At 61.9% G+C, this 13,612-nt stretch overlaps 1 protein-coding gene across 1 annotated transcript; it reads right to left on the bottom strand.

Annotated features, from left to right (window-relative positions):
- Positions 1 to 1,295: 1,295 nt before the first annotated feature.
- On the bottom strand, positions 1,296 to 13,535 carry CARHSP1 (calcium regulated heat stable protein 1). Its single transcript, XM_045993612.1, has 4 exons — positions 13,469 to 13,535; positions 5,611 to 5,775; positions 4,882 to 5,004; positions 1,296 to 3,139 (listed from the first exon to the last, which is right to left on the bottom strand). The coding sequence occupies exons 2-4, from the start codon at positions 5,766 to 5,768 to the stop codon at positions 2,977 to 2,979; spliced, it is 444 nt and encodes a 147-aa protein (XP_045849568.1). The 5' UTR covers positions 5,769 to 5,775; positions 13,469 to 13,535; the 3' UTR covers positions 1,296 to 2,976.
- Positions 13,536 to 13,612: the final 77 nt, after the last annotated feature.

The raw sequence follows: 13,612 nt of genomic DNA, 5'->3' as shown, positions 1-13,612 counted from the left end.
TCCGCCGGCCTCCCCTGCGCCGGGCGCTGGCTCTGCTGCTGACCGGCGCGGTGACTCAGGACGGCTTCATCTCGGCCCGTCTGCTCCTCTGTCAGGCGGGGTATGGCGCCTAGAGCACACACCAGCCACCTCCAGCCAGGCCGTTAGTACCCCCACGAGCCCCTGGGAAGCCTGTAGGGCAGGCACGACCAGCCCTGCTGTGCAGGTGCGGGTAAGTCACCCCCTCAGCTCTCAGAGCCGGCAGCGTAGACACCACAAGAGTCTCCGACACAGTAGCTAAGTGCTGAGCAGGAGGGCAGCCGAGGTTGGCCCTGGAGTGAGCGGCCCCAGGGAGGGCACGGCCGGGCACTCCTGAGGGAGAAGCCCCCATGAAGGCCCTCCTGTATTTCACTGAGGTGCCTGCACTCCATGGGGGGGTGCGCGGCGGGGGGGGAGCTCAGGATCTGCGGGACACTTGGCAAGGTCTCAGCCGGAGGGTGGGGAGCGCCCCATTGGGAAGACTTGGCAGATTTGTCAAGGTGGAGATGGCCTTGAATCACGTCCTCTCCAAAGGCTGCTTCCTCTTCCCCCACCGCTCCTTGACCTTGGCCTCGTCAGGCCACCCGGGCTCGGGCCCACGGCCACCCACCCTTCTCTGAGCGCTGGATTCCTGCTCCGCCTGCAGGTTCTCCCCCAGATAACACCGGCCCCGTGCGGCCCTCCGACAGAGCTCCACGTTTGGAATAAACGCCTGCTGTGGCTTCTCCCTCAACAGGTCCCTTGGCCTGGTTGTAACTTCCAAACACACTTTGAAAAGCAGTTCAGCAGTAAAAATGCGCTGCACCATCAAAAACGACCTCCCCTCCCTCAGGAGACACTGGCTGGGCGAGGCCTTCCCCGGCTGACCTGTAAGTCCCACCCAGAGCAGCCCCGACACCCTGCGCCTCCCCACCGCGCGCCTGGACACCCAGGCCCTCGACCTTCACACCTCCCACCACCAGCCTCCCCTTGGGCCGGCCTGCCCCTGCTCTCGTTGCGCAGACTCACACAGTCAAAGTTCAAGTGCTTCCGTGAAGCCAAGTGGCATTTTGTTGTCACGGAGCCTGATTCCACTGCTAAGCTGCCCGATACTGGAGAGGATGATTAAGGGGAGAGGGACGGTCCCATTCTCTTACTCACCACCCCCAAAAACCAGCCTGTGAAGTACAATGAATGAAACAGCATGACTGTGTCCGCCCGACTCGGGGGACAGGCCCATTACCTGCCAGCTCCCAGGAGAGGCAGCCGGCCTCCACCTCCACAAACAACACAGAGCCTTGCACAAAACACACTTTATTGAGAGAGAAGGCTGGTGGGAGGAAAGATGTGGACAGAAATCCGGATGCTGTTCCCAGCTCTGTGACCAGCGTCAGACGTCCTCCCAAGAGGAGCTCCGGAAGCACGGCCCGCAAAGCAAGCCCGCAGGCAGCAAAGGCCTCCGCGGACCCAGCAGGAGGCAGGGGGCGCAGGGGCCCTTCAGGGTGGGGGGCCACGGGCCAGGAAAAAGCAGACCAACTGCTCGCTTCACTGCACTGTTTCACTGCCCCATCTGCCAGCACGCGCGCGCACACACGCACACAGTCAACACACTTAATTGTGTATTTCAAAAACTCACCAGTCGTCAGCAAAATATTTCTACCTTCCAAACCCTTTCAAAGGAAGCTCTTCCCAGATGGAAAGACAAACAGACCACAGACAGACACCCAACAAGGGCCTTCCTGTTCCGGCATCCCCCCGGCCCCGCATCCCCCCGGCCAGCCTCCCTCGTGCGCAACACCCCCGTCTGCCCCCAAGCTTTCAAGGGTTCACTTCCCTGAACTGAAACATGGTTTCCTGTCTACACATAAGCCCCATATTTCAAAACATTATTACCCAGCTATTTCTATTTTTAAATCACAACGAGAGCCAAGCCAAACCAAACCACCGCAAAGAAACTCCCAAGGATATGTTTACGGCAAATATCTACAAAGGTTCGGAATGTCGGCAGCGAAGTGCGCCCACGGCTGGCTCTGGCTGAGAGCCTTCAGTATTAAAAAAGGAAAGAAGAAAATCCCAAGCATGTCTTAATGCCAGTTTGCAAGAAAACCCCACACCAAAGGTGCATTTCTCCTCTACCTTTTGACTTGAGCAGGCCTGCCCAGAAGCAAACTACCGACTCTCTTCTGGATGGATCTGGACAAAGGTCTGATTTTAAACAAAGACCCTCCCTGCTCCCACGCCCACCCACCACCAAAGGACCAGGGATGTGAAATGCCTTCGAAATGATGATCATTCACCTTGAGGGCGGAAGCAGACCAGGCTCTTAGAAGAGGATGCCGCGGAGTTGGGCAGAGCCAAGGGGGAAGGCTCAGGGCTCCCGGGGAAACACTTTTCCCCAAATGCCCAGTAGTGACACTTCCCACTTGCAAGGCACCAGAGCCCCCCCTGCTTGCACCATGGAGCCAGATTCTCCCCCTCCCCCAGAACCAACCACAAGGAGCAAGAGAAGGGCCTGGGCCCGGGGCCATGGACACAAGAAGGCGGCCACATGGGTAAGAGTGCATCCCGGGAAACGTGCAGGGCCCTGGTCAGCCCTGGTGCGGACTGGACCCGGGGACTGAGTCTCCAGTCCAGGGGCACAAAGGACTCTGTGGGCTGGGGAAGCCTGACCCGCCCCGGGGGCTGGGGTTGGACCCTCCACTCAGCCACTAGCGGGCACCCCTTTTTCCATGCTTTTAATGCTTTTCAGATGGTGAGAGACTGTTGCAATGGTCAGAGGCTGTGCCGGTGGCCGAGAGCACCCCCATGCCTGCCCCCCACGCCCCCTCCTCCAGGAGATACTTGAAAGGGACCGACGGGCTCCTCCCTTTGAAGGCCCACCTTAAGCGGCAGACCAGCATCTCCAGGTTGGTCCTGCCTCCTCCTCCTCCCCCCAGAGTCTCCCGCAAGCCTAGGAGAAAGGGGTGCTTCCGGCCTCTGCTAGGAGCTGACGACGTGGCCGGACCAGGTCTCGTGCTTGGTGCCTGGAGCCAGATGGGTGATGACCACCTCCACGGCCTGCAGCTTCTCGTTCTTGGGGGGAATGGAGCACATCTTGTAGGTGACCTCGTCGCCTTCCACGGGGACGTACTCCCCTTCCACGCTGCAGGGGGAAGGAGACAGCACTCAGTGCCCCGCACTCAGAAAGGACTGCAGCCCGTGCTGGTCGGAGGGCCACCCCTTTCAGAGGAATTGTCCCCCCGACCCTGCCACCCGAGGGGGCCACCCCATCTCAGCGGCCCCCTTCAAAGTGGTCACCCTTCGTCTCCCTTGACGCGGAGGCCGAGACCAGGCTCAGCCCGTCCAGGGGCCCATGCTCTCAAGTTAAATGTAGGCACTATGGGCTTGGGGACAGAAGGGCAGGGAAAGCTGGTCTGAGCCCGAGAGAGGAAGACAAGTCACCGTCGAGCGCTGGTGCGATGACTTTCCTGAGCTCCTGCAGCACACCCACCCTGGTCCCAGGAGCTCCCCCCAAACCCAGCTGCGTGCACCTCTGCCCTCCGACTCCCCAGGCACCCAGCAAGCTTCAGGAAAGTCCCTTCTCTGCTTAAAGCTAGTTCCAGAAAGCGTCCTCTCCCTGTGACTGCCCCGGGAAGATTCTCTGACGTTTGACGGGGCACAAGCCACCATCTCGCCCATCCCGGTGAGGTGCCCATCTTGACGCCCCCTTGAGGGCCCCTCCAAGAGGAACATCCCCCTCAGCTCTTGGAACTGGTTTGTCTTGGCGGAAGAACCCACTAGCAAATGGTGCCTCCCTCTCGCATCCGGCCACCCGGAAGCCCAGGGCTACACACACCTGCAGCCCACTTCCGGCCGTGGAAGCAGACATCCCGTGTCTCCACCTCTCTGATTTGCTCCCCAGCAAATCTCCTTACTAACTCATTTGCTCCTTATTTTTCATGGTGCCCTGCGACTGTCCTTGTAAACCATTACAGATCCCTTCTGGACAGGGGCAAGATGAAAATACACGTACATGCCAGTCTACGTGTGCATACACATGTCAGACGCGCGGACTCAGGATCCTTCTCGTGTGTGCACGGTAGAGGGCCGTGAAGTCCCGACGTGCAAGAACGTCGGGGAGAGGCATCAGGAAGGGATCACTCGCCCGTGCCAACAGACACTTGTGATAGTGCCCTGCCTGCCTGCAGAAACGGGGTTTTCCTCTATTGCCTGGTCTGCTGTGTGGGGTAGGACGCAGCCTGCCACAGACTGAACTGACAGATCGGGAGAGGCAGAGGCCAAAGAATGGGGCAGGGGTAAGGGGTGCGTGATGAGGGCCCCCCATATCTGAAGGTGGGAGAAAAGCGCAGGCTGCTGGCGGCCTTCCAGCCCTGAGATCTCGAATGTGTGGGCCGCGCCCTGGGCCTCCCGAGGGTTTCCACACAGGAAGGAAGGACGTCAGTGAGCAAGTGGCAGGGGAGAGGGTCCAGCTCCAGTCTTCCTTCCTGGAGCACAGGGCTCAAGCAGCCCCTAGCCTCACCAAGTGGCTTCCCCCGCGGGAAGCAGGAAGCCAGACCCTAGGTCCAGCGCAACTCCTGCAGCTCCCAGGGGTGCCCCCGTCCCCATCCACCAGATACTCATGGGCACTCGGGCCCCTCCCATGTGTGCACACATGGGCTTGCTCTCTCTCGTGCACATACACACAGACTGTCCTCTGCAGCCTCCCACACACACCACCGCCAAGTACAGTCTCGCCACCCTACCCCCAGGCACAGTCACAGGTCACAGGCAAAGTCTCACACCCTCACACACGGTGCCCACCAAAGTCACACCCTCCCCCCGCCTCCTTGGGGCCTAGGCAGCCCCTGCCCCAGCCCCAAACCACACAAACCAGCCCTGACTCACTCAGAAATGTGCAAGAAGATGTCGGGGCCGCCATCGGCCGGGGTGATGAAGCCGTGGCCCTTGGATCGACAGAAACATTTGCAGACTCCTTTGTAGACAGGACCTTGAGAAGCCCGCACCGTCCTGACAGAGATGAGGCAAGTGTGAGCAGGCGCCCACCAGCCCTCCAAAACAGCCACCCACTCTCCCAGGACACACCTAGCTCATTCCAGAACCTCCCCCTCAAAAGCTGTGCCCCAGGCAGTAGCCAGGGGCATACTGACCAGTTGTGCAGTTGTGCACTGCACAACCGTGGGAGCCATTCACACAGACTCCAGTAAGAGACACTCTCTGATGACCCTGGCAAATTTTCTCAGGCCTCAGTTTCTCCATCTGGAAAGGGGGTTAGACTAAAAGCTCTCTGAGCATCCCTCCGAGGACTAATTATTAATCACAGCAGCCTCTACTCCTTGGGCCCAAGATCTGGATCTGCCAGGCACCGTGCAGGTCCTTTGCAGCTCTGTAGCCAACCTGCTACTGTCCCCATTTTGCAGCTGAGGAATCAAGGTCTCACAAAGGAAGAGGCTTGTTTGCGGTTAACACCCGATCATTTAAGACCCCCTTACCCTAACCTATCTCGTCATTTGACAGACAAGGACACTGAGGCACAGAGATGACCAGACACAATGATTCTGGCTCTGGGCAGGAGACCTATCTTGAGAAGCTTCCCCAGGCTAGCCCAAGACTCACGCTGAGAAGGTCCTTGTCCGGCGGGTGGGCAGTGGGCTGGGGACCACGTTGCCCCGAAGAGGGGACGGTGACCGATCTCGGGCCCGCTGGGTGTCCAGCAGCCCCACCGAAGTCTGGTGGGTTGGGGGCTGTGGCGGCGGCGGAGGCTCAGATGACATGGCTAACCTAGGGAGACACAGAGGGTGTTCAGGGGCTAATGCCTTGCAAGGAGGGGCCCCCGATGCACACCCAGCGCTGTGTCTGAGAATCCGCCACTTGAGACCCGTTGCTCTTGGCTGGGGTGCAAGGCTCACTCAGCATAGAGGTCACCTTCTCTGGAAACATGCCCGGGTCGCCCCAGGTGGGTCAGGTGCCTCAGCTCCTGCTGCAGCCATAGGCCTCCCTCTGGCATCGTTCTGCCAGGAAATGCCCACTTGCCCTGTGACGGGGTGCCATCAGTCCCCTCTACGTCCCCTCCATGCAGCACAGATCTGGGCACCCTCGGGGCACTGAGTCAATACTCGTGAAAGGGAGGGAGGGAGGGAAGGAAGGCAGGTGGGCTTTAATGCCAGCCACCTAGATCACACTCCAGCTACCCAACAACTTGACCCACTAAGTGCCAGGCGCCCTGGGGAAGGCGGAGAGGCAAGGGGGAGAACAGCACACGGCGCTCCTCCGAGAAACTCTGGACACAACCCGGAGAGGCACAGACCCCAGCTTTGGATCCCCCGGGGGCTGTCATTAGCCTGCATCCAGGACAGCGAGCCCGAGGGACCCAACGTGGCAGGCCACTGCAGAGGCCCTTATGTGTCCAGGCGCTGAGCAGGCACCCTGCCTGGGCCACTGGCCACGAGGAACGCCAATTCCCCTGGTCACCCTCAGCATGCATCAGAGGCGGGCTCAGACCCGGCCGCGGGCTCAGGGGGCGGCAGGCTCCCTAGCTGCTGCCCAGCTCTGGCATTGTGCCAAGAGCAGGACGTGGCCGCTGCCCTGAGCACGTGACCACTAAGGTACCCGCTCTGACTTGGCCTTGGATCAAGCCCAACAGGAAAGAGCAAAGCTCGGGAGCCGGCGGGTTTTGGGCAAGCCGTTCCCCCTCTCTGGGACCAATCTCCCCATCTGTAACATGGGGCAGCTGAGTGGGCATCCCCGGGCACCTGCTCGGGGCTGGCGACGGCAGGGAAGATGAAACAGAGCCAGGCCCCGCGGCCGGGGCAACGGCGGCAGAGCCCTGAACTCACACCCGGCGCAGCACGCAGGGCGAGCTGGGGCGACAGCAGCCCCGAGGGTTTGTGGGGCCCACACAGGGTTTCACGTTGAAAACAGGGGCTATCCTAAACACAGCTCTCTCAAACGGGGGCTTCCAACTACTCTGGGAAAAACTCGAAGATCTGATCACCCTGAACCCCCATTTGCCACCCTGTATCCCTCACTGACGGTGACTCTGTGGCCCCAGGCCCTGGGCTTCCAGCCTACATCACCCAGGCATGTACCCTCTGCCCGCATCCCAAGCCACCCGAGACCCACGCCTGGTTCCTCCCCCGAAAGGGCCAAACCTCTCCCCTGTCCCCTTGCCCCACATTCTGCCCAGAGCCCCCCACACTCCCCTGTCTGGCCTTAGTTCTGTCTTGCTAGGAAGAGAGAGGGCTGGCTGGCCTTCTGGAGGAAGTGACGTAGTACCTCCTGACCCTTCTCTCAGCTGCAGCCGTGGCCAGGGAGGACCGGGGAGCCCCCACCTCATAAAGGTCCCGGCTGCTGGGCTGGGGCTCAGGGCTCCAGCATGACCCAGCAGCACAGGTCATAGAGTCCTGGAATGTTCCAGTGCTTGGGGTTCTGGGAAGGGGGCTGGCCCAGAGAAAGGAGCGTCCTGCCCAGGCTTCCTGGGACAGCAGGGGGAACAGCAGCGGGAGGCAGGGGACCCCCCCACCCCCACCATCCACAGTCTCCTTGCCTTCCTCTGGAGTCAGGCACATCTGCCCTCACAATTTTGCCATGAAGCTGAAATCACAGACTACACGCTAAGCGCTCAGCACCGACCCAGCACAAGTGAGCAGTGACTGCCAGCAATCACTGCTCTAACTGTCATCATAAGGTCATTCCACACACAGGTGACTGGTGCCAGGCCCTCTGGTCATGGCACTAGAGACACAGGGCCTGAATTTGGAGGCAGAGAATAAAGAGGTAGATAAGAATATAAATAAGATCATCACAGATCCCCAAAAGGGCTGGTAAGAAATACACAGAAAAAGTAAGTGGGTAGAGATGCTTTTCTAATGAGGGTACATGCGGGGCCCTAACAATAAGAGTCAACCATCTGAAAAACCGGGAGGCTCTTCCAGGTAGGGGAAACAGCCTGTGCAAAGGCCCTGAGGTTGGCAAGGGCCCAGGTGTGGCTGAAGGCCAACAAGGAGGCAGTGTGGTGGGCACCAGGGGTGGGGAGGTGAGAGCCAAGGGACAAGGGCCAGCTTACAAATTACAGGGCATCATCAACGTCATGTGTCTCCTTTCTTCACATCCGTCTGTCTTTCCGTTGCATGCCCCTTACCATGCCCACCTCCCCCTGAATTAATGAAACAAGCCCAAATTAGGGCCCCCTTTTCTCTCCACCGGAACATCCCTGATTCCCCAAATACACCTCAGAGATGCCAATGGGAGCCCGTGGCCGTGGGGGTGAGCAACCTGAGGGCAGCACAGGGTCCCTCCACGTCCCCAGGGCCCAGCACTGGGGCTGGTGGAGAGCAGCCTCAGAACCAGGAGCACCGGCCTGGCGCCCACCGTGCTCTCTCGTTAGCACAGTCCAGCAAGCGGTGGTGATAGCCATGCTCACGCCCAGCCGTGTTAGAAACTGGGGCCGGAGGGTACCACTGGCTGGGGCGGGGGGTGCAGGGAGACGCCGGGTCCTTCACCACTGCCCTGCCCGCCTCTCTCAGCCCATCTGAGCTGGAGAGCAGCTGGGGCAGCTGGAGCAGGCCCCCAGGGCCGGCAGAGAGAAAGAGGAGTGAATGGCCTCTCTGTGGGGAAGGCCGGGGTCAGAGTCCAGCTGTCAGGAAAACAGCTGGGGGAGGGGGTAGCCAGTCACCCAGGAGCCAACCCTGCAGCTGTTGCCCACCCCCCCCCCACCCCATTCCACACACAGATGGGGACAAGGTGTACAGAGGGCCAGACACGCCTCCCACCAGGGTCCAGGGCTCCCGCGGCGGCGGGGCCCACCCTCTGGGACCAGCCCCCTCCACCACCAGCCCACGTACCCCTTAACTCCCCACGGCTCCCCACGGCCGGGAGCAGTTTGCAAGAAGGTGCCTGAAGCCCAGACATGGGAGGGGCCTCTGACGGGCAGCACAGCGGCCTAAACGTCCCTGGCACAGCTCCTGAGCTTGTGTACGCGTCTGTGCGCACGTATATGTGTGTCCTCACACGCACGGGCTTGTCACTGCCTGTGTGTGCACACCAGGGGACCAGGTGGGGCTGCGTCTGTCCCTCAAGCACACTGGAGGCTTGCACGGGCCCCTGAGGTCCCTGACGAAGGCTACATCCCTTCCAGCAGCTGCCGGACCACTCACTTTGCGCAGGAAAAGGACACCAGGGCAGCAAATTCCTGCCCTCAGGAGCTTATGCTTGGGGATTGGAGACCCACAACCACAGGGACAAGAGCAGTGTCCTGGAGTTAGACACCTCGCCCAGCTTTACTTGTTCATCCCCACTTTGCTGATGGGAAAATTGAGGCTCAAAGTGTCAAGTAGCTTGCCTTGGGCCCCCCAGCCAAGAACTAAACTGGGGAAATGTTCTGGAGAAAAAGCAAGCGGGGGAGGGGAGCATGGGTGGTCTGAGAGTGTGAAGGGAGGGAGAGGGCACGCCCCCCCCTTCCCTCAGTCAGCCCCCACCAGGTTCTAAACAGTGCCCAGGGCCAGGGGAGGGGGACCCAAGGTCCTAGAAGTGAGGGAGCCAGGAAGTCACTCCCACCCTGGCTGCCCTCGGGGAGGGGTGTGTCAGCAGGGCCTTTCTCCCTGGAAAGGGTGGAGAAGGGGGCCTCAACCCAAAATAGCCTGGGAATTTTCCACAGGCCCTGCGTGTCCTCATATTAGGTTCTCAGAGTCCACCCAGGCACCAGGCTCTGGCCTTGCCAACACCTCCCCTCAGCCCACCCACCTACCTGGGACTCCAGACAACCCTGCACACCCCTGTGAGCCCCCACCCTGAGAACCAGCAAACACAGCAAGGATGAATCTCTCTGAAGCCAAAGAGCCAGTGTTTTCTCCAGGGAGGGGAGCTTTGACAGTGTTTCTCAGTCATTTACACTTTAGTGAGAGGGAGTTTGCAGTTTACTTCCCAAGACTCCATTCTTTTTTTTTTTTTAAGATTTTATTTATTTATTTGACAGGGAGAGATCACAAGCAGGCAGAGAGGCAGGCGGAGAGAGAGGAGGAAGCAGTCTCCCTGCCGAGCAGAGAGCCTGATGCGGGGCATGATCCCAGGACCCTGAGATCATGACCTGAGCCGAATGCAGAGGCTTTAACCCACTGAGCCACCCAGGCGCCCCCCAAGACTCCATTCTTGGTAGCTTTCACACCTCTCCTGGAGGGCAGGAAGACGGGGGCCTGGGGGGGGGGTCTAGGGGAGCAAGAACTGGGTTCAATCACGTTGGGTGCTTCTTTCTCCGTGTGGTTCTTGGCAAAGCCAGGCCACTCCAAGCGTAGACTGAAAACTGGGGGTGTCTTGAGCCTCACATGGGTTTCTGGCTGAGGGAAGCCAGGGCTGGCATCATGTGTGGATGCTTCCCAGCTGCAGGGCCAGGCCGCTGCTGGCACGTGGGGGTGGCTCTGAACCAGCCCACACAGAGGAGGGGGGCAGGGCACTGGAGAACCAGCCATGGCTGGGGAAAGGGGACAAGAGTGAGGCTGTGCTTTGGTTCACCCGATGGCCACTGCCCACGACCCACCGACTTCGCTGTTGGGCTCACCGCTGGGTGCTCATGTACTTGAACTAAATTCATGCCCAGGGCAGCACAGCTGGGGATATGCCTTAATCCCCACTTTACAGGTAGGGAAACTAAGGCACAGAGAGCTTCTCACACTTGAGGGTCCCCACAAGTGTGTGGGGACGGTGATAAAATGCAGACTCCGATTCTGAAGGGCGGGAATGGGGGGGTCCTAAGGTGCTCGCAGTGCGGCAGGTGCCGCTGGTGCAGGGGAACAGAGCGGCATCAGCGTGGGACGGCGGCACCACCTGCCCTTCACAGCCGGTGGGTTGGCACGTGTCAACTCCCGGTGAGCGGGTGGCAGGGAAACTGGGGGGTGGACAGGGGTGAGGTTCTGGATGACTCACAGAGTTACTCTAGGGCACCCCAGGTTCCTCCTTTGTAAACTGAGGCTGAGTCTGGGTGACTCCCTCCCCACCTCCAGGCCGGCTGGGCCCCCACCTGGCAGAACGGAGGGCTGTGGAGGCGGGACAGAGGGGTCCCAGGAAGCGAGAGGCCCCAGGAGGGGACCCGAGGCGGCCTCGGCCACCTCCCACTCTATTGTTCGGGAGAGAGCTGCCGCGGGCTGGGAGGGAGTGGATGGAGCGGAGGCAGGGGAGGGGCGGGGGAGGCTGAGGAGGGCGGGGGAGGCCGGGGAGGGGCGGGGGAGGCTAGGGGAGGAGCGCGGAGCTGAGCCGGGGCGGCGGGCTACCGCGGGCCAGCCGCCGCCCGGAGCCAGCAGGGCCCGCCGCAGAAACACAAACAAGGCGGGAGGGTGCCGCCCGCGGACAGACGCGGACAGACCCCCGGCCGGAAAGTGCCCTGCCGCCCTCCCCCCACCTCCCTGGGGCCCCAGAGTGCTGAGAAGAGGCCGGAAACCCGAGCACCCGCGGCTGGGGAACCCGACGCGGCGTCTCCAGCGTGGCCGCCTGACCCCCGCCCCGGAGCGCCCCGACGGCCCCGCCGGGACCAGCCCCGCCCGGCGGAGAAGGTCCCCCAGCGCCGCGCCTCCCACACTTCCGAGGGCCCTGCGCCCCCCTCAGCTCGTAACCAGTAGCCGACTCCGCACCCCGTCACCCCCGGGTCACGCAGTCCCGTATCGCATCCTTGCCTCCAGCTCTCCCCGCACCCCCCGGACTTCGCGGGGTGGGAGGTGCTGACCGGAGTTTCAGGCCCGACTGTGCTCTCCGCTCCCCCTGTGACCCCTGACAAGTGACCTCCCCGCTCGATGCCTGTTTCCTCATTTGTCAAACGGGACACCGATGCAGCATCCCAGGCCCCCGGACGCGGGGCAGACGGTGCCCGCTACAATGGCCTCAGCCAACAATACCCGAGCCGCTAATGGGGGAACTGTCAGGCATGGGGCCATCCAGAATAATCCCTCCTATTGCTGTCCCTGCTGATGACACAGAAACCAAAAGCCCTGCTCGGCCACTCCGCGGGACAAAGAAAGACGTTCCCCTCCCAGGGGAACCCACCCTTAATGGCGACCAAGCGCCCCAGGGCCCCGCTGGGTCTGGATCAGCTCCGCGACGCTACAGGACCCTGTTCTTGCGCTGGAGGGGCTCCGGCCGCACTTGGGGGTGTGGGGGCGGGAGGATGGGCAGCCAAGCACTGAGATCCCGCGGTCACCAAGCCTCCCCGCCCCCAGCCGGAGCGCAGAAAGAGGTGGAGAGGGCCTGGCGGAAGAGGGGAGGCTGCCTTGAGTCTTACAGGGGTCACTTCTGGGGGGACGGGGAGGGGTCATTCCTGGCGGAGCAAAGGCCCAGGGGAAGGAAGGAGGTGGTGGAAGCTGGAGAGGGTTGCCACAGAAAGCCGTGTGGACAAGTTTGGGACTTAGACAATAGGGACGTCAGCGGACGATTTTAGGGCAGGGGGTTGATGTGAACCGATTGTTTTTACAAGTTCCCTCTGGTTTCAGAGAGGCGAGAGGATTGGCGGGGCCAGACTGGAGGCGGAGACAGGCAAATACAAAAAAAAAAAAAAAAAAAAAAGGCAAGAAATATATGACAGTCGCTAACGCTTCTCCCGGGACTGGGTTAGCCTCTCCTTTAATTCTCTCACACCCCGTTATCAAAGAAGTTATACCACTAGTCTGCAAATGGAGAAACTGAGGCGGGAGGCCTCCTCTTTCGCCGTGAGACACCTCCACCAAGGGGAACGCAGGCCCTGCCTGGAACCGGCTGATTTCCCCGCCCCCCCCCCCCACCGACCCACCGCACCCCACACGCACCTCCACTCCAACCCGAGGAGATGCGGGGGCCGGGGACTTTCTTTTAAAAAATCAAAAAACAGCGCTGCATTTCCGGCCTGCAAACGGGCTGCCGGCGGGGCGCGCGGGGAGGCAGCCTGTGGGCGCGGGTGAAGTTTTTCTGCTCCGCCCTGAGGCCCCCCATCCGGGCGCAAACACTCGGACAGCGCCCCGCGGCTCCTCCTCCCCCAGATGCGGCCAATCGCGCGGCGCCAGGACGACTCCCTCCGCCCCAACATCCCCCGCAACCCGGGTCCCACCGCCCGCGCCAGCCGCCCCGGTTGGGGGCCGCGCACCTCCCCGCGCGGCGCCCCCCCTCGCTCCGCCCCGCGAGGCCCCCACTCGCGGTGCAGCCCACGGGCCAACCGAAGGGAGGCCGTCCCTGCACGCCGCACGCGCTGCCGGACGTCCGCCCCAAATCCCTCCGGCTGCGGCCACACCCGCCCCTTCCCGGGGATGAGTAACCTGCTCTCCCCAGACAGGCCGCGGCGGCCCGGGCAGCTCCTCCGGGCCTAGAGACCCAGCCCGGCCCCCCACGCCGGCGGAGCCCCATGCAAGAGGGGGCTGGATTCGGGCGGCGGCCACAAGGCGGCCGAGGTCCAGTCCGCGCTCCCGCCGCCGCGGAGAGGACACTCCGCCACACCTCTCTGGGGGACCCGGAGAAGCTCCCCTACCTGCGACCCGCTCCGCTTCGCCAGCTGCTCTGCTCTGACTGCGAGAGCTGAGGGGCCGGGGAGGGGGCGTGGTCCGCGGGGCGGGGCTGCCAGCGGCCCCGCCCCCAGGAGCCCCCAGCCAATGGGGCGGCGCTCGACGGCCGG

Source organism: Meles meles, chromosome 21 (genome assembly GCF_922984935.1).
Source record: "Meles meles chromosome 21, mMelMel3.1 paternal haplotype, whole genome shotgun sequence".
Lineage (NCBI taxonomy): Eukaryota > Metazoa > Chordata > Mammalia > Carnivora > Mustelidae > Meles > Meles meles.
Note: the sequence above shows the minus strand (reverse complement) of the source record. Positions and strands in the feature narration are given on the sequence as shown.